The sequence below is a fragment of the Colossoma macropomum genome, unplaced genomic scaffold (assembly GCF_904425465.1).
Source record: "Colossoma macropomum unplaced genomic scaffold, Colossoma_macropomum, whole genome shotgun sequence".
Classification (NCBI taxonomy): Eukaryota; Metazoa; Chordata; class Actinopteri; order Characiformes; family Serrasalmidae; genus Colossoma; species Colossoma macropomum.
In genome coordinates this window covers 39,673,108-39,700,609 of record NW_023494803.1, presented here as the reverse complement: position 1 = coordinate 39,700,609, position 27,502 = coordinate 39,673,108, and the positions used below count along the sequence as shown (strand labels likewise).

The 27,502-nt window shown below is 37.7% G+C and overlaps 1 protein-coding gene across 1 annotated transcript; it reads right to left on the bottom strand.

Moving 5' to 3' along the window:
* Positions 1-1,662: 1,662 nt before the first annotated feature.
* si:ch211-266g18.10 (microtubule-associated protein 1B) lies at positions 1,663-27,410 on the bottom strand. The gene is made up of 16 exons (XM_036592718.1): positions 27,120-27,410; positions 21,100-21,306; positions 20,098-20,202; positions 19,463-19,555; positions 18,379-18,483; positions 17,733-17,852; positions 14,606-14,725; positions 14,404-14,523; positions 11,878-11,907; positions 11,683-11,709; positions 5,635-5,700; positions 5,364-5,513; positions 2,755-2,796; positions 2,598-2,639; positions 2,432-2,479; positions 1,663-1,952 (listed from the first exon to the last, which is right to left on the bottom strand). Exons 2-16 carry the CDS (start codon positions 21,272-21,274, stop codon positions 1,705-1,707), a joined length of 1,491 nt encoding a protein of 496 aa, XP_036448611.1. The 5' UTR covers positions 21,275-21,306; positions 27,120-27,410; the 3' UTR covers positions 1,663-1,704.
* Between the last annotated feature and the right edge of the window lie 92 nt (positions 27,411-27,502).

Below are 27,502 nucleotides of genomic sequence, written 5' to 3'. Positions count from 1 at the left end.
ATATGAAGGAAAGTGGTTTTCACTTAGATTGACCACAACCATGAAAACACTTTAGAAAATGACCTTTCTTTGGAGCAGGTTCAGGTATTGCCTTTTCCTTTGGAGCAGGTTTAGGTTCTGTAAACATTTGGAAGTTCTAAATTAAAGTCATTTACGTAAATTTAGTTAACCTAGTTGTTGACTTAGTTGTCAACAAAAATTAAAAACATCCTATGAATACAAAATTACCTTTTTTGGGAGCAGGCTCAAGCTTTGTCTTTTCCTTTGGAGCTGGTTCAGGTTTCACCTTTTCCTTTGGAGCAGCTTCAGGTTTTGCCTTTTCCTTTGGAGCAGGTTCAGGTTTCACCTTTTCCTTTGGAGCAGGTTCAGGTTTCACCTTTTCCTTTGGAGCAGGTTCAGGTTTCACCTTTTCCTTTGGAGCAGGTTCAGGTTTAGCCTTTTCTTTTGGAGCAGGTTCAGGTTTTACTTTTTCCTTTGGAGCAGGTTCAGGTTTTGCCTTTTCCTTTGGAGCAGCTTCAGGTTTGACTTTTTCCTTTGGAGCAGGTTCAGGTTTTACTTTTTCCTTTGGAGCAGGTTCAGGTTTTACCTTTTCCTTTGGAGCAGGTTCAGGTTTTACTTTTTCCTTTGGAGCAGGTTCAGGTTTTACTTTTTCCTTTGGAGCAGGTTCAGGTTTTACCTTTTCCTTTGGAACAGCTTCAGGTTTGACTTTTTCCTTTGGAGCAGGTTCAGGTTTTGACTTTTTCCTTTGGAGCAGGTTCAGGTTTTACCTTTTCCTTTGGAACAGGTTCGGGTTTTACCTTTTCCTTTGGAGCAGGTTCAGGTTTCATAGTTTTCTTTGAAACAGGCTCAGGCTTTGCCTTTTCTTTTGGAGCAGGTTCAGGTTTTGCCTTTTCCTTTGGAGCAGGTTCAGGTTTTACTTTTTCCTTTGGAGCAGGTTCAGGTTTGACTTTTTCCTTTGGAGCATGTTCAGGCTTCACTTTTTCCTTTGGAGCAGGTTCAGGTTTTGCCTTTTCCTTTGGAGCAGGTTTAGGTTTTGCCTTTTCCTTCGGAGCAGGTTCAGGTTTTGCCTTTTCCTTTGGAGCAGGTTCAGGTTCTATAAAACATTGAGAGAGTTCTACTTTGACCGAGTTCGGTTTAAGGCTTGATCTTCAGTAAACATCAGTGTTGTCAACACTTCACCTTTAAACACAAAAGTATCTTTGTTTAGAGCAGGTTCAGGTCCTGCCTAAGAAAGAAAGTTGCACTTTATGGCCATGGTCGTTAATTTGATGAATTAATTTAATTATTCAGTCAACAGCAGAGAAAAAAGATGATAAACCAAAAATACCTTTCTTTGGAGCAAGTTCAGGTTTTGCCTTTTCTTTTGGAACAGGTTCAGGTTTCGCCTTTTCCTTTGGAGCAGCTTCAGGTTTTGCCTTTTCCGTTGGAACAGGTTCAGGTTTGACTTTTTCTTTTGGAACAGGTTCAGGTTTCACCTTTTCCTTTGGAGCAGGTTCAGGTTTCACTTTTTCTTTTGGAACAGCTTCAGGTTTTGCCTTTTCCTTTGGAGCAGGTTCAGGTTTTGCTTTTTCTTTTGGAACATGTTCAGGTTTTACCTTTTCCTTTGGAACAGCTTCAGGTTTAACCTTTTCCTTTGGAACAGGTTCAGGTTTTGCCTTTTCCTTTGGAGCAGGTTCAGGTTTCACCTTTTCCTTTGGAGCAGGTTCAGGTTTTGACCTTTTCCTTTGGAGCAGGTTCAGGTTTCGCCTTTTCCTTTGGTACAGTTTCAGGTTTTGCCTTTTCTTTTGGAGCAGGTTCAGGTTTCGCCTTTTCCTTTGGAGCAGCTTCAGGTTTGACTTTTTCCTTTGGAGCAGATTCAGGTTTTACTTTTTCCTTTGGAGCAGGTTCAGGTTTTACTTTTTCCTTTGGAGCAGATTCAGGTTTTACTTTTTCCTTTGGAGCAGGTTCAGGTTCTGTAAAACATTAGAGGTTTTATGTTAAGGGTTCTTATAAGACATAAGTGTTCATCTTGCTGTCCACTGTGAAATATACTTTTTTCAAGCTGATACTATAGTTGATACTAAGGTTGATGATTTTAAGAAGATGGTAGCATTTTGGTATCACCTATGGTTCCCCAAAACTACAGTTAGATGCCCCCACCACACCAAAAAACCTTTGTCAGAAGAGGGGTTTTGATCATTTACAGTCGTTTCCACAAAATACAGTAAATGAGAGACACAGTGAAGAGAACGAGGGGTGCATCAATGAGAGTTTTACATTTTCTGATTCATTCACTCATTTCTTCGATAACTGTGTTGAAATTGCAACACCAATAATTTTATTTATGTATGTGTAGAATCACAATAAATTACCTTCCTTTTCAGTGCACATTTTCAATATATACTCTACACCTTACAGTTTTTAATAATTAAACTTCATAAAATAGCTTCACCTTTCTTCACACTGACTGCTTCAGCTTTCTCCTTGGTGACCTTTATGTCTGCAGTGGACAGAAATCAGGAAAGAGTTTCAGTTTGTGTTGCGTTTCAGTAGAAATCATATTTGCATGGATGAACATCATATAAAGACGACTTTCTAATATGTGGTTTGATCAGTACCTTTGTGTGATGCTGTTGGCTTTTCTTTTACAAGCTCATGTTCTGCAATGACATGAAAGGAGTGATTTATATGACATTACATAAAGACCTTCAGTCACACTTTACAGATTATGACAGGCTGTTTTCCGACAGCTGATTCTACAACATAACAAAATACCTTTAACTGTAGCATTAATCCTGTCCTCATTGATTACTGGCTCTGTATACAGGAAGAAAACACATACATTTGATGCAGATCAAACAAATTAATCCACTGCACCAATTTTTAAATTCTCAGTTACTGTCCAACTGCATTTTAGAGAGATATTACTATATATCTGTGCTGGCCTTTCTCACATTTACCACTGTATATACAGCACGTTACCACTCAAAAGGTTGGAATCATTGTTTCAATGATATTAAAACAATTTTGTTGAGGTTCCTTGTACAAAATGTTTGTACCATGATGGTGGCACTCTACAGATGTACAGGCTTAAATTCATTTGTAGGAAGCTGTAAATAAAAATGAATAAATGTATCCAGAATGAACAACAGAAGTGTAGAAGATTCTGAAAGGACTTTTAAAGTGACACATCTGAAGAGCTGAGCATCAAGAATTACGTTGTAATAAAATAACAGCAATTATTAATTTGCTGTTAATTATTAATGATTAAACTTGCAATCTTTTGACAGATAGATAGATAGATAGATAGATAGACAGACAGACAGACAGACAGACAGACAAACAGACAGACAGAGAGACAGATAGATAGATAGATAGATAGATAGATAGATAGATAGATAGATAGATAGATAGATAGATAGACAGATAGACAGACAGACAAACAAACAGACAGAGAGACAGACAGATAGATAGATAGATAGACAGACAGACAGCTAGATAGACAGATAGATAGACAGACAGACAGACAGACAGACAGACAGATTCACAGACAGATAGACAGACAAACAGACAGACAGACAGACAGATAGATAGATAGATAGATAGATAGATAGATAGATAGATAGACAGACAGACAGATAGACAGACAGACAAACAGACAGACAGACAGAGAGACAGATAGATAGATAGATAGACAGACAGACAGACAGACAGACAGATAGATAGATAGATAGATAGATAGATAGATAGACAGACAGATAGACAGACAAACAAACAGACAGAGAGACAGGCAGATAGATAGATAGATAGACAGACAGACAGACAGAGAGACAGACAGATAGATTCACAGACAGATAGACAGACAGACAAATAGACAGACAGACAGATAAATATATAGATAGATAGATAGATAGATAGTTGAATAGATAGTTGAATAGATAGACAGACAGATAGACAGACAGATAGATAGATGCCTTTAAACATCTGGAGATAAATAGATTTTTTTTTTTTTGAATGCGTCATTTGAAACAAAATGCTGTGCACGCAAAAGTTTGAACACCCCAATGCAATGACCTGTTTTGTTGACTTTCTAAGTGAAAATAACATCCTACACAGAGAGCACACTTTTAAATTTTTACATTTTAATGCGTGATTTCAATTTATTTATTAAGTTTAATAAACTGGAAAAAAATTCAACTTAAAATGTACCAAAACTTTGCAGTTCAGGCCACATGTGCATTCAAATGTGCAGAAGTGTGTTAAATCATTTACACTTAGAAAACTGTGCTTCTGTTGTCTATCAGTACTGACAGAGTCAAAATCACTGTGTGATGACGATGTCAGAATATCAGTATAGATGATATATCAGCTATAATGAATACTGACCAAAGCAGGACTGACTTAAACCTGCAACCGCTCAGTCCTGCAGTCAGTGGTGGAAGAAGTACACAAATCATGTACTTGAGTTAAAGTAGAGATACCCAAGGTAAAATATTACTCCAGTAAAAGTAGAAGTTCCTCCCTTTAGACCTCCACTTGAGTAAAAGTACAAAAGTATTTGTCTTCAAATGTACTTAAGTATCGAAAGTAAAAGTACTAAAAGATTAATTAACTTAATGCAACTTAGTTACAAGTTTAAGTTTAATAAAAACATGCTTTAAACTCAGATTCACAAATGAGTTTCCTTTACTAAACTGCATCTGTAGGTCTCTGTTCATAAACATAAACTAGCCAAAACTAATTTACTATAAAATGAAAGTGTTTGTATAAATTCAGAATAAAGACACATAAGTCACAACTGCATATGTGTACATATTTCTATATTGTGGTCTATTTACACAAAGTTAGGTTAGTTCATCATTTATGTTGAATTGACACTCCCAAAATTTTACGCTGCTGCACTGATGCTGAACCGTGTGCTGCACTGGGTCGGCATGACCAACAGGTCAATACAAGCTCAAAACAAAGTGTGCACTGTGCCCTGATTGGTGTTTTTACTTTGCGCTTCTTTCGTTTTGACAGGTTACGTTTTTATACACACATAAACCAAAAGGAGCGACAAATTTCTCAGAATGTAGTGGAGTAAAAAGTGAGATATTTAACTCTGAAATGTAGTGGAGTGAAAGTAAAAAGTCACCCAAAATGGAAAAACTTCAGTAAAGTACAGATACACGAAAAAATGACTTAAGTACAGAAACGAATTACATTTACTTCATTACTGTCCACCACTGCCTGCAGTCACAAAGCTCAGTCACATGTGCTGGTGATGAGTGAACTGCAGGATTCTTTATTACACTGCGATCATGTTGTTTGATTGGCATTTCTATTTTTGTGTGAATGGAAATGTAGCACGTCTGTTAATAATTCAGTGATGGAGTTCTTACCTTTAGGTTTGAGAAACACACTAATGTCCTCTTCAGGCTTTTCTTTTAGTTTAGCCTTTTCCTTCATCACCTCTTCTTTTTCTTTCTCTTTTTTCTTGTCTCTCTCTACTTTTTCCTTCTCTTCTTTCTTTGCCTTCTCAGCTCTCAGCTCTGGAAGGACAGACAAGGTTGGGTCACAGTGCTTTGGTCATTGTGAATTTCAGTATCTTTGCGTTTGATGTATGCAGGTTATCCGCAGAGCACATGAATGGGAGTAAAATAAGGGAATTACCTTGGAGGACTTTGAACACCTCCTCCCTGGCTTTCTTCTCTTTAGCAATTCTTTCTTGCTCTAGAACTGAAATTCATGAGTGAGAGTTACATGATTTATCTCGACACTCACATGATGAACTGAAGTATGTACAAAGTGGTATATACACAGTAATAAGCCTTAGCATGATGTATTACAGTGTAACTACACTGTCAATGCTTTTATAATAAGAACTTAAAGGCGGGCAAAATGACTACATGGGTCGTTCTCCATTTGGAGTGGGAATTCAGGTGGATACATTATTAAAAAATCAGTTTCTTTCATCCCAAAAATAAATAATCTTAATATGTCCTTTAACATCTCCTATTATCATATATGCAGAAAGGAGAGCTTAATTCCAAACATATTGTACAGTCACTGGTGTTGTATGAATATGGTGTAACACCAGTGACTCCAGTGACATTCTGGTTAATAATTGATAATTTAATAAGTTAATAATTAAATTCTGGATTTTATAAATTGACGGATTCATTGGCCGTCAGGTGACCTTGTGCAACTATTTAAAATCAGTAATAAAAATGATAATGAAATGATATCATTATGTTATCCTATTGCCTGCCTCTACTTCAGAGCACTGCTTTGGTTGTACAGCCATTATAACATTACACATTACATACTGTCACTAAGATATCAACCCCTGTGTAATTAGAAAACACTGAAAGAGAATTACAGAAATGTGTTGAGACTGAATGAACATTAAACCTCAGATTTCTGGACATAAGTAGCACTAGGCCTAAACAGAAGGAAAGTTTCATCTAAAATCCCCATGAACAATATAACTTAGCTCAAGACTAAGCTTGAATTCCTGAAGCCATTAAATGTGGATTTTTCCATGTTTAAATAAGTAATTTAGTCCTTTGTATCTACCAGCTTAACAGGACCTTTGAAGGTTCCTGGTATATGTAGCGTAGTGGATAACACTGCTCTCCATGGAAAAGCGGGGGTTTACAAGGAAAATGCTAATCTCTGCGGAGCTGTAGCCCAGAAGGAACCGAGTTTGACACACTTGTTCCTTTGTTCAGTATGTATAAAATACATGCATTTCTTTTAAACAGATCATGATACATTTTCTTTCTTCTTTTCGCAATGCATTCCATCAATATGTGTGCTCATGGTGCACGAAAACAAGAAACAAGATCACTTTCTTGAAATGTGAAAGTGCCTCATCCTTTTGTTTTTAATTTCTGTGCTGCTGAATTCTTTTGATTTTTAACAGTACATTGCTAAAACAGAGTTGAAGTCTGGGGAAGAAACATCCATTTCATGTGGGTAATTGTGATGGACTTCGAATTAGATTTGTAGGTAAAAATAAAATAATCCTCCTTTACAGTAAAATCAAGCTCTGCTGATCGTTCTAACTCATTTAAATGGTCTTAAATGCTGGAATTAATGTATAACTGCTAATTCACCCTTTAACCCTGAAGATTGGCACACAGACCATAGCAACATAGCAACGCAGACAACAATCTCGCCTAGCTAGTAGCTAACGAAAAGGCAAAGAGAGAGATTTAAGACGAACGGACTTATTTTAAGTCCTGATACGTTTAATCTGCAACAAGAAACTGTCAAACATTAAAGAGTTGCGAGGCTGAAGTCAGCTCCTAGTTCTAATTTTCCCATTCCACCTTAAATGGTGCAGGAGTTACATTCAGGCACTTCAGGCACCATTTAAGGTGGAATGGGAAAATTAGAACAAGAAGCTGGCGAATGAGAAGTGACTTCAGCCTCGTAAAACTCAAACATTGAGAGACATTTTACAAGCAACTGTTCCACTTTTAAGGAAAGGTTTCCTGTCAGAGATGTGAGAAAAGCAGCTATAGCTGAGCTAAAGCTTAAAGCAGAGCAAAGTGAGTCTGTGTTTTTGTTTATATTGCATATTTTAGCCTACACTAGGACATTAGCACATATTAAGACACATTTACAGCCAAGATCGTAAAACATTACTTCAATAAAGTTGGCTTTATTGGCTCCCAAGGTGGCTTGACTTTTGTTGAAAGGACACCGTGGCTCTTCTTAACATTTGGGTTGCAACCCCTGCATTATACAATCAATTGAAAGAATACTTATTCATAGAATCACTTTTCCAAACCATCCCCAATGAAAATAATACCTTTTGCGCTTTCTTCAGGAGGAGATTCTTCTTGGTCATCTGTTCCCTTGGGAAGATTGGCGTCTTCAGTTTTGGCTATTGCTTTTCGTCTTACATCTCTTTTGATTGTGCGCCTTTTGCTCTCATTGTTGTTATTATTTTCATCACAGCTACCCATAATGTCCAAGTCATCATCGTCTCCCAAAGGAAACACAACATGCTCCTCCTCGTCAGCATCTGCTTCTGTTTCTCCTGCATCTCCATCGCTGTCTTGCTTGAGTCCCTCATTTGCCTCTGACTTTTCCTTTGCTTCCTCAGCCTCTTCATCATTTGCTTGTTTGTCTTCTACCTCATCCTCCACAGCATGTTCAACTTCTGTGCCATTTCTGATCTCAGCTCCATCATAACCAATAGTTTCCTGTTCAAGAATTGCTTCTGGGAAAGCTCTCGTTTCAGTTTGGTCTTCATCAGTGCTCCATGTACTGGTTTCCCTTGACTTCATTGGTTCCTCCACATCAACAACAACAACAGCAGAAACATCTACAGCTTCAACCACGAGGTCAATCGGCTCCTCCTTAACAGCGGCTTCTGAGCAAACATCACCCATGTTTGGGTCTTCAACAATGTTCTCCCTGGCAGCATCAGATTCTGGTTCTTCTTCAAGAACATCAGACACACCAACAGAACCAACTGTATCATCATCCAACGTCACATCAAGTGGTTCCACTTCCATTTCTCCCATGGTTCCAGAAATATCCTCAACAGTGTCAGCTGTGGCCTCATCTGATGTAACATCTGGTGAGGCAGTTTCCTCATTTATGACTTTAGAAACATCTTCACATGTTCCAGTTGCTTCCTCCTCATCCATGACATCAACAGCATCTTCAGCAGTTTCCTTTGTATCTTCAGTGGCCGTCATATCCAAGGATTCTACCTGGTACAAATCTTTGACCTGAGCTTCTTCTGGTGCATCTGCTTCTCTTTGGTCCTCCACATCTGTAGCGTCTACATGCTTCACTTCTTGTTTGGCAATAGCTACCTTGATAAGTTCGGTTCTCGTCGCAATATCGTCATGCTTTCTGCTCAGAACCTCTGCAACTATTTCATGAAGCCATTTGTTGCGGTTATAGACTTCTCAATTTGAGAAGGTGTAAAATCATGTCTGAGCACATTTTGCAGATAGTTAAACAAAATACTGTGCAGGACATACAGTTGTTTGCAAATGTTTGGGCACCCCTGGTTTTTCTAAGAGAAACTAAATGAACACATCCTCTACAGGGAACACACTTCTGGACACTGTAATGCACAATTACTGTTTATTTGTTTAATTTAACATATAAACTCAAAATATAAAATGTGGCCTGTGGAAAAGTTACGTCACACTTTAAATTTTATTTTATTTTTTTTTCAAATTTGTTAAATTAAGCAAATAATTCAAAATTGTGCACTAAATTTAGCAGAAAATGCTAAATTAAAGTTTACCTGTAGAGGATGTGTTAACTTATTTTCATTTAGAAAATCAAAGAAATATGTAATTTGAGCAGGGGTGTTCAAACTTATGCATATGACTGTAGCAGGGTTGATAACCATGGTAAAAGAAAATGCTGTAATTTTACAGTAATGTACAATACAACTTACAAGAACACACCTTTTTCTTAAATTAGTATGTTTTCATTCTTATCAGCTTAGAGTGTCATTTACAGTAAAATACATTTTATCTGCATTTTATCTGTAAAGAAGATTTTTTCTGCGTCAGAAACTCAGTAGATTGTAGTCGTAGGCAGTGCTATAGTTACAGAGTTCCTAGGCGCCAGGCCATGATACACAGTACTGTGCAAAAGTTAGAGACCACCCTTTAGTTAATTTAATTATCACGATCATTAAATACAAATTATTCATTTTTCAGAATCAGGAAAAAATAAAATATATATGTAATGTAATGTATTTATGTATCTAACAGTCTTTATTTTTATCCACTCTTTTGTCCACCTACTGCCACTTTAACTCTTCCACCCTTCCAACCTGAACTCAACCAGTTACAGTCCAACTAAAGCTCTCACTGACGTTCTGTTCCCCTTCAAAGAGACACTAACATTCACACAAACAGCTACCCAAACTCACCTCAGCTGCCTCACACATTTCTCTCTCATGAGCATCTAAAATGACTAAAGGAGATTATTGTGAGGAGATTAGATATAAAATAATCCACTTGCATAAAGAAGGAGAAACTCAAAGTGAACAACAGGAGTTTCCAACACTGGAGTTCAAAAAATGGGACTCCTAGCAAAACCTGGTAGACACCAAAACTGCCCCCATCAGATAAACAGCACTTAAAGCTTTCATCTCTGAGAGAGAGGAGAAAATCAAGCTGCTTCAGATCTGAAAACATCCACAGGTGTTTCTGTCCATCCTTCCACTGTGAGAAGACGACTCAGCGCTGTGGGTCTGAAAGGATGTGTAGCTGTCAAGAAGAACCTCACTGAGAAAAGGAGACGGACACATCAAACAAAGAAGCTGAACGATGGACTGACCACCCCAGAGTCCAGACCTCAACACCACTGAATGTGTTTGATTACTTCAGAAAATGATCAACCAGCTTCTAAGACTGAACTTTGGAGGTGTGTCTGCAGATTCTTTGAGAAACTGAAAGTGAGTCTCCTGAAAAGAATGGAAGCTGGAATAAAGGTAAAGAGTGGACAATTGATATTGTATTTAATTACTGAATCTTCTACATGTATGTTTTCTGCTTTTTCCCCAGTGCTGAACTTAATGGCCTCTTTGACTGGAAATTAATGCATAAATAAATGAAGGGTGATCTCTGACTTTTACACAGTATTGAAAGGGCAGCATCAGTTGTAGCTGTGTCCAGCTGGCAACCGCACTGACCTTTAACAAATTGGCTGTAAAAAAACAGAGTTACTGTAGATATACAGGAACATACTGTTTAATGCTTTAAAATCACAGTAGTTACTGTAACATGTCTTACAGTATAGTTTTTAATATTTACAGTACTTTACTGCCAACTAAGCTGTCAGGGACTTACTGTAAAATACAGCATTTTTTACAGTGTGACAATACAATAATGATCAATACATTACAAAGATGACCTCAGCAGTGTACACATGTTGCATCCCAACTACCCATAACTGCACCACAGTGGAAACCTTCGCTTAAAGTTCTTCCAGAGATCATGATCTGCATTTAGCAGTTTAAAGACAGTCAATAAAAGAAAAGATTGTATTCTAAATTTATGGATTAACAGTATGTTTAACATTAAATACATTAAATATTTGTATGTAACCTGCTGAAAGGCTTAGGGATGAATATTGCTGGGTTTGGGACCTTACAATATTCTTGCAACATATGACACACTTAGTTTTAATGGTTCATGCTGGATGTTTGTTATTAAAAATGGATCTGTCAGAGATGGTTAAACACTTTCAGTACATACACCACAACCACAACATCATGTAATTCTGTAAAACCTTTATGTACAGGAAGAGAAATCAGAGAAAGCAAGGCATTTCACATGGACGTGTTTATTTTTACACCAGGTAAATTGTTCATGCACCGTTTATTAAACCATTCCAGACAGATATTAGGTAAGATCAAATGTTTTCGTATAATTTTAAAGTCATACTGGACGTTTTTCACCAGACTTTTATATGAGAGGTACAGACAGGGGTTGAACGACAATGCAGATGTAGATTTTTATCAGTATTAGAAAGAGATGAGGGCACATTCAGAATGTAATTCAGGAAAGAAACATACACCATCTGTTACTGAATAAATATATCCACTTTTTTCATGCACCATTTGCAGCATTCTTTATTTGCATGTTTGTTTTCATTTGTTTTATTTGTTTTTCTTTTTTTGTGTTATTGATATTAGTTTGAGGTGGAGATTTGGGTGTTACTGACCTTTTTCCAAAGGTGGCAGAAATTCTCCTGTGGACAATAAATATAGACATTAATTATGAAAAACTTTTTTGGATTCAGGTTATAAAGTGCAAAATAAAAAATCATGGAATCATCTAAAATATCATTAGATGATCGTTGGATATCATTTCCATCATCATCATCTTTAAAGACTATTTTGCAGAAACTTATACTAACCTTTCCTTCGGATCACATGTGGTGCCTCTTCTAAGGAAAAGAACAGCAAGTCAGTTAAAGATAATGAAAAAACTGTAATCCACTGTAAAAATACAGGGCGGTTTTCCACTGTAAAATACCATAATCTTTAGCACCAGAAAACCATTACTGTGCTTTTTTTCATTGGCCATCAGTCCAATGCTGACAGCTTTTATGGTTCTAGGTACCTGCTCAAGAATGGTACTAATTGAGTTCTACATTTAGATGTAGTACGTTTGGCAGACACCCATCTACAGCAACTTACAATTTAATCATGTTACAGAGGTAGGTGAATGTAGCATTAGGAGTATAGCCCAAGGATTCTTTCCGGTATGGCGTGATGTGCTGCCCAGGTTAACTAGTGATGCATGACTCCAAGTTTGCAACAGAGCCAACAATATAGCAGAGATTAAAACATCCTAAATTTTTGATTACAGTGATATGATTACATTTTGTAGATTATACCAATATCAGGTAGATTGACAAATGATTACAACTTACTGAACACTGAACACAGCTTACTTATGTCTTAATACTCTTTTTACAGGGCTGAAGATGGTTTCATATTTGCCAGCTTCTTATTTGACTTTTCCATTTCACCTTAAATGATGCATTTACCTTAATGGCACTCAGGCAGCATTTAAGGTGGAATGGAAAATTTAAATACAAAACTGGCAAATATGAAGCAGATTTCAGCCTCATATTGTTTTTAGTTTCCATTATTTGTACCGTCTCTAATTTTACGTGTACTCAACAATCTGATCATAATCAGATTTCTGCAGTTATCTGATTATTCAAATGGTCATGTAAACAGCACACTCAGTAATCAGATATTTTCGGTGCACGTAAACTCTTACTCTGATTTCTATCGGATTTCTCAGTCTGCGCATGTGCAAAACAGATCGCGGTACCAGAATTAAGTGAGCAGCTTGGAGACTTTTGGAGTGAGACTGTGTGACTCATGTAGACCCAGAGTTTCCTAATTTTCTGATTACTCAAGTGCATGTAAACGTGTTGATCGGATTACTGACAAAATCTGATTTTCTGCAGTTATCAGACTATTAAGTGAATGTAAACACACATATTGTTTATTGCAACGTTAACCATGAAGAAAATGAAGAGCGGGGTGCAGAGCGGTGCAGGATTTTGAAAGCGCTGAAGAAGAGCAGAGTTTGTGCTTGCAGTGGGTGATCAGTAGTGGTAGCATTGTTTACAGCCTGGTAATTAAAGAAACTGATGCTACTGAAACCTCCATTATACTTGCTGCTGTGTTCAAAATGTCTATCAAGCTGATTACGATGAAAAAACAAAGTCGACAGAGTCGTCTCCAAACATTTCGACTCCGAGTCACTGGCCAAGAGCTGACCCAGAGTCCTAGATGTGTTGGAGTCAAAGAATTTCCATCACTGGATTGCACCTTGGCCTACCACATGGGAGGGCAGCAGTGCAGTGTTATCCACTATACTAACAGTGTTCTCTGTCTTGGGTAACACTTGTAGCTGAAGCTTACAACTTAGCAAATCCTTTACATGTGAAAATAAAGTCACTAACCACTACTACATGACCAGTTAAGAATGTGAACTTAGAATGTAAATTAAAGTGGTATGTTGATGTGTTGATTTTTAGAATTCCCTGGTTGCAAGAGAATAGTGGACCACTGCTGGCCCACTGATGGCAAAGTTACTGGTGTTTTGCACAGCATTTTCCGGGCGGCCAACTGGTGGTTACACAGAGTCATAGACGAAATTCCACTTATCATCACTCATTTTCCAGTCCAGTTCACTTATTTTTCCTTCCTTCCTTTCTTAAGTTATACTTTGTAAATTGGTTTAGTAAATCATTTTAATCTAGCTCAGCGTCAGCAACATTTTCTACAAAATCATTTTATTTCAGGCCTAGTTATTTTTTTTTTCTCTCATTTGTTTGTGATGTTTTTCTAAGTTTATTTTCCAAAATAAAAGTCTGTGTGCATTTAAAATCTGTTTGAGAAGATTAAAAACTAGTTAGAGCTTGTTTGCAGGACAGTAATCTGGGTGGTCTGAGGGGGGGACCAGCAGTGGCAAACAGTCAGTGGGGTGCCAACGTCATCAAGCCAGCGGACCGATATATGCTCACTATCAGGGTTATTACTTTTACTATTAGCATTTAGCATGCTAGCATTCATTAGCATTAGCGCTATAGCATGCTAGCAGTCACAGAACAAGTGTTTTATTCTGATTTTCACACGCAGAGAAAAATATAAGCTTGGCTTGATTCTGCACATAATCACCCTCAAGAGGAGACACATGAATCTGTGCTTGAGCAAAAACCATGTAGTATAATGTTTCTTATGATTCAGTAAGTTAAGTATCAAGCAGGGTGGCTAATGGGCCAAATTTGTCGCTTTAAAGTGGTTCTAAATGTTCCACTTGTCTCTCAAAAATGAACTAGACTGGTTCTTATTTCTAATTGCGCAGCGGAAAAACGCCCCTACAGTACATCTGTCATGATAATTAGCCAGTGACGTACCTTTATCTTCCATCAGGATGTTAGAGAGATACGCCAAGAACATGTCTCTCCTATCAGCAAACTCCTCAACAGTGTCTGTGACAACTTTCATGGGATCAAAGTTAATGTCGGGAATGCCACCTAGGAAACGGGAATTACAATGTTAATTGACTGCTATTTATCATTTTGAAATCTACAAACGTTTTTCATTGTCATTTCATACCTTCATCGCCAGCAAACAGGTTGGATACAGTTGTGAAGACGGTGTTTTTGAGGTTTCCTGCTCCTTCCAGAACATTGTTGGCTAAGTCCATGGGACTAGTGCTCATCGCAGGGATCCAAGCTGAGAAATATAAGTTTGATTAAGCACCAGCGTCTTTTACTACTGCAAGCTTAGAAATTACTAGTGATGGCACTGATCTGACAGCAGGTATCAGCAGAAAATGCTGGATGGGATATGGTGGGGAAATAATGAATGAATACGAGTCAATCCTGTAACAGATCTATTCTGAAACAGAGCTCACTCACACTGTATGATATGATGTTGTTAGCTGTGTAGCTCTTCCTGTGGGCTTAACAGAGTGACTGAGTAGTTTCAGCTTCATAGACCACTTTTAGATGTTCATCTTGAAGCTACACTGTGTAAGTTTTGGGGATTTGGAGCCCTCTCTGGTGGAAATGTGCAACTGCACACAACATGCCCTTCCCTAAGCGGATGAATCTGAATGTGAGCGCCATGAAAGAGAATTCAAAGAGAACTCAGTCTAAACTTGGTGAAAGAAGCGTCTTCTGAGGATGTGCGTGAATTATCTACTATTGTCATCACATCTTAATCAGTATCAGTGTTAATTTTGACATCATTTAAGACCTAAATAATGAACTGGGCCTTCTTTTTAACCCTGCGTGTGTGACATTAATACCCAAATACATTCAATGTGGTTTGAAAAACTCTCGCAGCAGCGCATGCTCACTACATTTTAGCCTTTTTTTATTTTCACACTGACTCAGTGATGATACTTCTTGCAATTTTACAAAAAATAACTTAATATTTTACAAAATGCCATACATTAATTAAAAATAGCCCATTTTGGTATTGTTTTAGAAATAAATATGGGTGGTTGATACTCCAGGTTTCAATATCAGTTTTAGAAAAGAAAAAGTGGTAGCGTGCCATCTCTAGAAGCTACATTAAGCTTCCAGGGAGCACAGTGTAAAATATTAAAATGTTAGTATGATACTAAAATTAAGTGTTATTTAAAGATCCAGCAAAGTGTAAATGAAAAAAAAGATATATAAGATAAATATATACAAAATATAATAAACAATGTCTTATGCATTGTATATGAGACCAATCTGAGAGCTATCGTGGCTCTAATATTCTGTGGAGCACCTTTGATTGACAGCCCTTCGTCACCTTAAACAGACCTAAACACTACAACATGACCAAACTGGGGAGAAATGAGTGAAACAGGCTCAGGTGGTGGTGTAGACCCCACCGTGTCCACTCACTATTACCCACATCAAACCACATCAGCCTGGTGATTGGTGAGGGTACTGCTTACAAACATGAGAGAAGATTAGAGCTGCCTGGTTTACACAGAAAGAGCAAAATTCTGCATCAGCTATTTAGTGGATATTGGAAAATGATTCATAGAACATAGAACCCCATTTCCAAAAACGTTGGGATGCTGTGCAGAACGTAAATAAAAAACAAAATGCAATGATGTGCCAATCATGTAAACCATATTTTAAAGGAAAATGCTACAAAGACGACATATCAAATGTTGAAACTCAGAAATTTTACTGTTTTTTGGAAAAATATATGCCTATTTTGAATTTGATGCCAACAACATGTTCCAAAAAGTTGGGACGGGGGCCTGTTTACCACTGTGATTTCATCACCTCTTCTTTTAACAACACTCTGTAAGTGTTTGGGAACTGAGGAGACACTGCTGTAGTTTAGAAAGTGAAATGTTTTCCCATTCTTGTTTGATACAGGATTTCATCTGCTCAACAGTTCAGGGTCTCATTTGTCATATTTTTCATTTCATAATGTGCCAAATGTTTTCAGTGGTGACAGGTCTGGACTGCAGGTAGGTCAGTTTAGCACCTTTCTTTTAATACAGACCATGCTGCTGTAACACAGGCAGAATGTGGTTTGACATCGTCTTGCTGAAATAATCAAGGCCTTCCCTGAAAAAGACGTCGTCTGAATGGCAGCATACGTTGCCAAAACATGTATGTATCATTCAGCATTAATGGTGCCTTCACAGATGTGCACATCACCCATGCCAAGTGCACTAATGCCCCCTATACCATCATGAATACTGGCTTTTGAACTGTGCACTGATAATAAGCTGAGTGGTCTTTAGCCTGGAGGACACAGTGTCCATGATTTCCAAAAGGAAATTCAAATGTTGATTTGTCAGACCACAGGACACTTTTCCACTTCCCCTCAGTCCATTTTAAATGAGATCGGGCCCAGAGAAGGCAGCGGCGTTTCTGGATCCTGTTTATGTGCAGTTTCATCTTTGTGTTCTAGAGCTTTAACTTGCATTTGTGGATGCAGCGACGAACTGTGTTCACAGACAGTGGTTTTCAGAAGTGTTTATAAGCCCATGCAGTGATTTCCACTACAGAGTCATGTCTGTTTTTAATGCAGTGTTGTCTGAGGGCCCAAAGATCACGGCCAGCAAATACTGGTTTTTGGCCTTGACCATTACATACAAAGATTTCTCCAGATTCTCTGAATCTTTTAATGTTATTATGTACCGTAGATGATGAAAAGCAAAAGTTCTTTGCTATTTTATGTTGAGAAACGTTATTCTTGAATGGTTTCACTATTTGCCCACTCAGGCCTTCACAGAGTGGTGAATCCTCCTCATCTTTACTTCTGAAAGACTCCGCCTCTCTGAGATGCTCTTTTTATACCCAATCATGTTACTGACCTGTTGCCAATCAACCACTAGGTGTTTTTTTAGCATTACACAACTTTACCAGCCTTTTGTTGCCCCCGTCCCAACTTTTTTGGAACATGTTGTTGGCATCAAATTCAAAATGGGCAAATATTTTTTTTAAAATAATCAAATTTCTCAGTTTCAACATTTGATATGTTGTCTTTGTACTATTGTCCATGAAATATAGGGTTTAAATGATCTGTTAATCATTGCATTTTGTTATTTACATTTTGCACAGCGTCCCAACTCTTTTGGAAATGGGGTTGTACTTTGTACATGTATATGTAAATTTAAAAGATTAACTTACTTAAAAAGAAAACACAGATTTGGGTTCCTGGAGATTTAAACTACATTTTAAACATGAAAATGGGTCTCAAAAGGATTTGGACTTGCCTCCAATGCCCTTGAACAGGCCTGAGACAGAGTTTGAGACGGCCACAGCTACGTCTGAAATAAATGTAGCTCCTTCACCGACCATTTCCAGAGGTTGGACAATCACTGCATTCAGCGTGTCTAAATAGAGAGGATACAAAGTACATTTTAGACAACAGTTAATACAAGTTAATACAAGGTAACAAAAATATGGTTCTTCAAGTGCTCTTTAGTAAAAGAAATGGTTCTATATAGAATCATGAACACTCAGAGAACCCTTTGCATAATAAAAGTGTTCTTTGTATCATGAAAGTGTTCTTCAGATTGACGGAGAACGTGCTGTAGATGGTTCTATGTAGAACCTGTTTGAAAAGGGTTCCACTATTGTTATAAGCCAAAAAAACCTTTTTTGGTACTATACAGAACCCTTTTAGCTAAGAGTGTACAGTAACAGAAACTGACATTTGGCTGATTGACTAATTGGCTTTGTTTCAAGACGAGTAGTAATTTTCACCAAACTATCACTTTACTGTTTTGGTCAGGTTGTAAGCCAAACATGCCATATTCTGTACAACTGCACAACAGTCACGATCAATTACGTTTTCATTTCTTCTTATCTGGCACATATTTGCATATGGGCTGAGTTATTGCATATCTGTGGAGTTACCTTCAAACATGTGGAACAGATGGCCAACTGGGGCCCGAACCCAGTCGTTCACTTCGTCCAGTGCATCAGTCCCGAGCTTAAAGACGCCAGTGACTCCTTCATTCCCTGCGGAGAAAACATTCAATGAAAACCCAGAACAGTCTCCAGTCTGCGTATCTTGGAGGAAATAAATGTGGTTGGGGGTGTAATGACAAACATATTTTCAAGTTTAATATGATTTTTAATTCTGATTTGATTATTTTTATTGTTTCATGTCTTAAAAATGTCTTGATTCTGCTTAGCTCTAACTATAAACTACACAGATTGGAATTTTGGTTGGTGACACATAATTATGAGGGTCCTTTTTAGACGAAACAAACAATCAACTGACTCTCAGTAACATGTCAAGAACATATGAGGGTTAGGATAAGGATTAGGGTTGAGATTAAGGTTAGGGTTAGGATTAGGGCCAGGGTGAGGTTTAGGTTCTAGGTAAGGTTGGTAAGGTTAGGTTTTGCGTAATGGGAGTAACATATTAACAACACATCTACTTAATGTTAGTAATGTATCAACAGAACATCTACAAGATATTTACATCAGTGTCTTCAGATGCTTCACTACTGATACTTCACTGATATGTTGTTAATGTGTTACTGATAATCTGTTAAGAGTTTATTAATCATCTACAAAGTACTACTCCAAACACTCCAAAGTGTTACCTTAAAGTTCCCCAACAGAACTTTTTCAATGCCTGTGACACTCTAACAAGAACGAAACCCCCAAAATGACAACTCCTTCAATTTATAAGCTTTTCTTTAAAAAAAAGTGTGTCTTTTGTATAAGCCCCACCCCTCCATACCCACTTTACTCTGATTGGCTGCACCCAGATGTCTCATGGACAGTGGTTTCCATGAAAGCTGGTCAATGAGAGACGATTAGAGGAGAGCCAGTGACATATCAGCCATACAGTTTTACATTTCCATACACCATTTTAAAGGTACATTTTTCAGATTTTTCTATACTGTGTTGAAATCATTACACCCATAATTGAGGATTATGAAATTATGTTAGACTAAACTTAAATCAGTGAAGCCACAATTCATACCAGAACCAAGTATTCCTGATAGAAATGTCACAGATGTGTCAGTCCACTGGACAGCAGTGCCCATCGGATCAGAGATCACATTAGGGACGTACTCTATGACCCCAACAATGCAGGAAAAGAAACAGGAAATGGATTCAGCGTTGGTTTATTCACATCTCTGTGAAGCTAGAGCAGTTTAGGCCTGTCACTACTGATTATATTAGTAATCAGGTAATTTACTGATTATTTTGACAGTTCATTAAGTAATCATAGCTTTATTCGAAAAGGCCAAACAATAAAAATGTCTGAGCAAAAACAAACCATGCAGTCATCCAAGACTGTCAATGAATGTAAACCACTGTTATGAGGAAGGATTAACAAGTAGGCCGTTAAAAAGCCTTCAAAAACCTATTTAACTTATTTAGTGTTCACCAAGCACTGTTTTTCACCACATGGGACTGCACTTATTTGTCATTTACAATAAGCATTACTAGCGTGCAGCTTGATTACTAATAAATGCTAATTCATTGATTTTAATCAATGCTTTCTGTAATCAAATAATCAAGTTTAATAGAGTAATCGTCGCATCCCTGGAGCAAACAGACCATCTGAATTATTCCTCATGCATTATAATAGAAAGAGTAGATAGCGCTTACCTTGAGCATCACTAAAAATGTCATTCATGTGGCTCATTCTGTCTGCAATGCCTTCAACAGCTTTATTGACCGCTGTTATTGGATCAGAACCTATATCTTGAAGATCTATAGCAAGAAAAGACAAAAATATATATTTTTTTCTGATTATACTCTAACAAATCAATGATATCTGGGTCATTCTACAGAAACGTCCACTTTTTTATCTCTCCATAGGAGTCACTGGTGTTACACATAAGAAAGGTAACACCAGAGACATTTTTAATGAACAATGTATTCTACAAAACGGCTGCTACAGAGCATCAAACCACATGTTGTCAGTCATGGAATATCCACTAAAATATGAAATTTAATCCATTTGTGTTTTTTCACAGTTACCTCAGAATAAAGTCGGTCACACCAGTGACTTCAGCTAAAAGCTTCATATGAAATCATGAGCTAAATGAGAAAATCTCTGATAACTGAAAGACACAGTGGACTCACCATGTGCTTTTCTTCATAGATCCTCAGAAAACAGGTAAAAGGACGTCGAGTGATGTCATCAGTGTGATTTTCAATTCAATAAGATTTTTTTTTATGCGGTAACACCAGTGACGACGGGGAACTTTCATTATATATTTTATAATATTTATTTGTCATTTCATATATATTTCAAATCATATATTTCATAGTCATGTATAGATTATTTCAGTTAAAATTGCAGAAAAACATGTTTTTTACCTCAAAATATGGCCTCAGCCTTCACACATCACTGTGAGGACGAGCTCTTCTGTGGTGCTTGGAATTCTATATAATTGATTTAAAAACCAATATTGCTAAATTGAGGCTCAAGAAGGTGTAACTGTTAAAATAACTTATTGTTTGATTTTAAAATATAAATAAATTGAAACCCTAACATGTTTTTTAAGTGTGATATATCTGTAAACGCTAGGGACACAAAAATGGACATTTCTGTAGAATGACCCAAATGTAGTATGAATGTGTTGTTATTATTAAGCCACTTACTGGTCAGCTGGGTGTCGCTCACAAAGTCGAACATGAAAATGCCAGCTGCCGACCATGAGACCAGAAGAGCGATGATGATCAGCCATTGTGCAGGACGGTTTAAGACTCTCATGAAACCATGGCTTACGACTTTAGGAGAGCTTGACTGTACAGCGTCTTCATTCTGGCCGTCCATCGTGGTGTTAGAGGTGGACACTGCTCCTGCACCTACAGGATGGTTAAAGTGGTGGAACACAGTATTTACTCTCAGCTACTGGGTATTTATTTTGAAACATTTAGGTCACTGTATACAGTCCAGAAGTATTAGCACCCCTCATGAAAATGTACTAAAATCAATGTGTATAATCAAGGTTGGAGAACACTTGGTGGGGGATGTTGGACCATTTCTCCATGCAGAACATTTCCAGTTCCCTGATATTCTTGTTTCTTTGCTTGTGGACTGACATCTTGAATACGCACCTTAGGTTTTCGACTGGGTTCAAAACTGGAGACTGAGAGGGCCACTCTGATTTTAAGTTCCTGCAACCATTTTTGTGTGGATTTTGATGCGTGTTTGGGATCATTATCCTGCTGAAAGGTCCATCCATGGTTCAGCCTCGTAGCAGAGGCAGACAGATTTTGAGCTAAAATCTCCTGGTATTTAGTGGAATTCTTTATGCCACTGATTTTCACAAGGACAACTAGCAGAAAAACAGCTCCAAAGTATCAGTGTTAACCACATAAGATGCTTTTCATTGTATTTCTGTTTTTTCACCAAACATGAGGATGGGTTCATGACCAAAGAGTTCAATTGTCTTATCTGACTACATTACACGATTCCATTTGTAGTTCCAATGACATTTTGCAACGTTCAGACGCTGCATTTTGTGGCCTACTCTTTTGTTGAACCCTGCCGAAAAGCTTCTGTTGATGGAGCTGGCGTCTGACACTCAATTTCTAATATTTCAAATTTCTTTGATTTTGATTAAAATATTCTTTAGGGTTGCCAATAATTTTGCCCCACCTATTAAAAAAAACACTCTTGTAGGAATGATTTCTATTAAATAAATGGTAAAACATTTCTCCAAACATTTATGAGGAACATTTCAGTCATTACATGTATTGTTTATTTTGAATGATCGCTTTTGCACAGTTTATTGAGGGGTGCCAATAATTCTGGCATTAACTGTAGTCACTATATAGTAACAAAACCTTTTAGCTTCAAAATGGTGACTTTATATGAGAAAAATGCCTAATTTGAAAGCATGTTAATCCAAAAAGTTTTTATTCCAAGTTCACTGCTGTTCCAAATCAGTTTGGACTCAATGTTTTCAATACTAAAGAACAATTTGGTTGCAGATAAATGTATAAAATGATTCAAACATGTTAGTCCTTTACAACTTCACAGCTATCTAGCAACTAGTAGGACCCTAGGAAGCATTAGATGTGTCCAAAATGATGAAAAAGCTGTAGAAGCTGTAGAAGAAAACACATCTTCAAATCTGTTCACTGAATCTAGTTTATGATTTGAACATGACTGAAAAAATGACTGTGTAGCATTAAGAATGAAGTTAATGTCTAGATTTTATCACTTTTTAAATGTAGAAATCAAATCTCAAGGCAGATAACTCGATGTAAATCAATCCAAACCTTTGATCATTTCTATGGTCAATGTCATAAGTTAAAGGGATTTTGTTATTACTTTTAGCTAGAATAAGTGTTAGAACATGTTTTAGTCCAGTAGGTTACATAATAGGCTTTACATAATCAATAACAGAATGTTTCACCAAACATCAGTGCAGAAAATCACTCAGAATCATCGGTAAGAACGTTTGTAGCCTCTCTCTGCAGGCCCTCTAGTGGCCACTCCACTGGTGGAAAGGAGATCAACTTGGATATTTTTAATTAATATAATTAATTGTGAAATGTTTTAACGCTGTGTTGAGCTGCTAGTGAGCAATAAAGGATGAAACTGCAGCTACAATTCACAGCTCACCACAAAGACATAAACCAAACTGCAGCTTTCTTCATATTAAACAATTGTGCACCACTGCCACAATTACAAGTAGCATTTTAACACAATTTGAAAAACGTGTTGACTTGTTTGCTCACCTGCAAAGACGAAAATCTAGTTCACTTCTGGCTGCTTCAATCATACACCTTTCCATTATAATATGAAGGGTTTCGTTCCAAAATGCATTATAGACCACTTTCAAGATTTTTCTTTTTTTCATTATATATTTTGGTGAGCAACTTTCACACATACAAAAATATCAGGGCTATATTATAATTAATGCCACCTTTATTAGAGAAATAAATATGTGTTTTTCATTACACACAAGCTGTTATTCTTTTCAAAAATATGTTATGGCCAAAATTGATATAAAGCAATTTATATCATTTTGGAATGAAACTCTTCATATATTCTACATTGTTAACATTATTGAAGAAAATATGGATGGTTTAACATGCAGATATAGCATTTTATGGCTATTGTGAAAGTTTCATATGTTGAATGTAAAGGCTCTAAATTGCAATAATTAAGGATGTACCCTGTTAGATCAGGGTGGGGAACTCCATCCTGGAGGGCCAGATTCCTGCAGGCCTACAGTTCTACAGTACTACTCAGACATACCAGATTTGTCTCAGCAGTTGATTTGTTACGTTTCATTACAGGAAAACAGAACATAAACAGACTAATAATACATTATTCTTAAATAAAAATGGGGAACATTTTAATTATTATATATATTCTATATTTCATATGATTGTTTCTGCACAGTTTATTGAAGGGTGCCAATAATTCTGGTGTCAACTGTAGTCACTATATAGTAACAAAATCTTTTATCTTTGAAATGGTGACTTTATATGATAACTGTAAAACGTGAAAGGTTTGCTCGTATTTGTAAGTTTGTTATACTTTAGCGCTCCGAAACACGAGTGTGTTTCCAAGGACATGAAAACAGAGATGGCGCAACCTTTAGCTCTAATTTCAGCGCTAGGCTGATCTTAGCACAGTCCAGAAAGAGTTAAAATATGTTTTACTAAAATATATGTTGGAACATCGTCAACTGAACACGAAAAGATGATGAGTCTCCATTAGCATCCAGTGTTACAGGTTAGCTGTAATTTTAGCTCATTAGCTCATCTGTCAGTTTCCCTCTGCTGCTTTTGAATAATAAAACAGGCTTTAAAATGTGTTTCTCTGCATGATGCTAATTTTTTGTGCAACACCAGTGCTGTCACCTAAAAAGGCTTTTAAAGCTACGTTCACATTACAAGCCTCATTCCTCAAATCCGATTTTTTGCTCAGATCCGATCTCTCTGACAGGATGGCTCACACTCGTTTAGGTAAGTGATTCAAACCTGTCATTAATGTGACGAACCGGCGTCCTGAAATGACCCTCATGAGCACATCCTACTCAGTAACGTCACGTGAATGAATCACATGAATCATCAGCACAAACTAACGAGCAGAACGAGCTTCGCTGAGAAGATAATTAACTCTGATCAGCTCTCAGCTTCATTATTAGAGCGAGACGAAGGAGAAAAAGGTGAGATGAGCTGCTTTTCCACCGTTTACAGGCTTTAACTTCTGTTCGGCGCTGCTGCCATGGTAGCGCTGAATGATGGCACACGCGCAGTGGAGAAAAGCACATGAATTCCGATCTGAGCGTCACATTAAGTTCACATGGCCACAGATTGGATACATATCCTATCTAGGACCACATTTGAAAGTGACTCAGATCGGATTTAAAAAGATCAGATTTGTGTCCACACAGGCCTGAAAACATCAGATCTGAGTCACATTAGGGCAAAAAATCGGATTTGTGCCACTTCAACCTGGTAATGTGAACAAAGCCTAAGTTTCATATTTGAGTGTCTGTCAGAGTTTATGAACAGATAGCCGGTTAACTGCGGAAAAGGAAAAAAAACAACACAATTAAAAAGGATTTTGGCAAAATTTATGTAGAGTTACACTACGTTCACATTACCAGGTTGAAGTGGCACAAATCTGATTTTTTGCCCTAATGTGACTCAGATCTGATGTTTTCAGAGCTGTGTCGACACAAATCTGATCTTTTTAAATCTGACCCGAGTCACTTTCATATGTGGTCCTAGATCAGATACGTATCCGATTCATGGCCATGTTAAAAGTTAGAAGTTAAAGCCAGTAAACGGTGGAAAAGCAACACATCTCACCCTTTTCTCCTTCGTCTCGCTCTAATAATGAAGCTGAGAGCTGATCAGAGTTAATTATCTTCTCAGCGAAGCTCGTTCTGCTCGTTAGTTTGTGCTGATGATGCACATGATTCATTCACGTGACGTTACTGAGTAGGATGTGCTCATGTGGGTCATTTCAGGACGCCGGTTTCGTCACATTAATGACAGATTTGAATCACTTACCTAAACGAGTGTGAACCACCCTGTCAGAGAGATTTGAGAAATGAGGCTTGTAATGTGAACGTAGCTTTAGTCAGAATGCACATCCCCAATAACCAGGTTTGATTGTTGTGTCAGAGCAGAGAAATCAGCAAACTGAGCTGGACTCCACCCCTCAGTTCCTCTCCCTGCATTAGACAGTGGAGCACAAACTACTCTTATTCAGTTTGTTTGTGGCCATGAATATAATGTACAAGTTGCCATTATATTGCTCTCTCCATAAGGAGATATCAGCATTTTCATTTGTCATAATTATCATCTGCTTTCAAAGAGATTGTTTGCTATATCTACATTGGGCTGGCTTCTCAGACTTTATTCCCACTCCTGCCAGCTTAGTTTGAAAATCTAAATGTAAATAATGACGCTGTAATAAGGAGTCACTGCGAGTCGAACCCTTAATGCTCAGTGTAATAAAAACTGTCAAAGAAAAGTGGTCAAATTTACTCCTGCTACAGCAGGTGGGTGAAGCAACCCCACATGAAAAAGGCTTTAACTTTGAAGAAACTTAATCCCAATTAAAAAGAGAGCCCTGCAGGTCGGTCACATTAGGCCGAACGCCAATTAGCAGAGTTTTCAAAGCAAAGCAAAGAGGCTGAACAGTTGTCCGAATTGCGGATGCATCACAAAAATAGTCTAAGAAGACTTGACAACATGGACAAACTGCATTAGCACAGTGGAACAGCTGATTGGCAAGGACAGACAGACACTTAACACCAGCTGCTAACCACCACAAAGCCTACAGCCTCAGAAATTAGCACAGAATTGCATGACACAATTCCAGGGAAGACTGAAACTGCTCTGAAGGCAAAGGAAGGACCTTCTCCATATGAGGTTCTTTCATTTTTACATGTATTATTAGGTGTTTCTGTTATTTTGTCCAGCACAATAAACCTCTTAGAGCCTCGTTCTAACACATTAAAACAAGCAGCTTGACTGGCAGGCAGTTCTTAATGAAAGCACTTTCAAATATTATGACACTAAAGGTGCTGATTCTCAGTGTATCTGCAGTGTATTCGCAGAGGCTTGTTAAGCTGCAGAGCATCTAAGTTAATGTCCTGTGTGACTTTCTTCCCGTGTCTTTTGGCATGGAACAACAATTATTCGAGAAAACAGACCCTGACTTCACATTAAAAATATGGTCTAGGCGGTAACCTGATCCAGCGCTCTGCATGACTCCCATTACTGGTCCATCACTGTCATCTCTCTGTGGATATGGCGCAACCCTCAAGAAAGTTTCGAGAGAACACAGGATTGAAAATAGGTCACTTTCATGCCTCACCCAAAGCTTTTTGTCATTAAATAAGCCTGGAATTTAGTCACTGAAAGTCAATTTACAGGCCTTTGTAATTGTAATGAGTGTTAAAGTGATAATTAATGCAGTTGTTTTTTTCAAAGAAAATCTTAGTGCTCCTGGACACTTAGTCTGGTGTTTAAGCCTTTGCTCATGGGCCAATTTCCCAGCCTCAGATTCAGCTCAAACATAGACTTTCAAGGGTGGAACACAACAGGCTCAATCCATGCCTGAGAAACCGGCCCTGTACAGCAGACTTTATCTGTCAAGCAAATTATGGAGGCTATGAATACAAAACTTGCAATACCTTCAGTCGGATTTAGTCATGTGGTTGATATTCTGCCTGTGTAGTCCTATCGGTTCCACCCAGGTGATGTTTTTGGCCCTCTCAGTGCATGGTGTTCATCCTGTTTGTCCCCCGTATAATCCACAGGTGAAACCTCTTTAAGTCATGTGGGAGAAAATGGATTTTTCAGAGTGCCAGGCTGGTTTGCATGGTGCAGGGCAGTGAGGGAAGATGGTGGAGGGGACCTAGGCTGGGGACTGAGGCTGTAGGCTTAAACGGGGGTGGTAGCAAACACTTGCTAATAATTTCCCCAATGTTATTGAAGCCTCACATGGGTATAGGGCAAGAAGAGACGCATGGGAGGCTTGACGGTAACCTTATCCATAGCAGCCCCAGTTTATTCT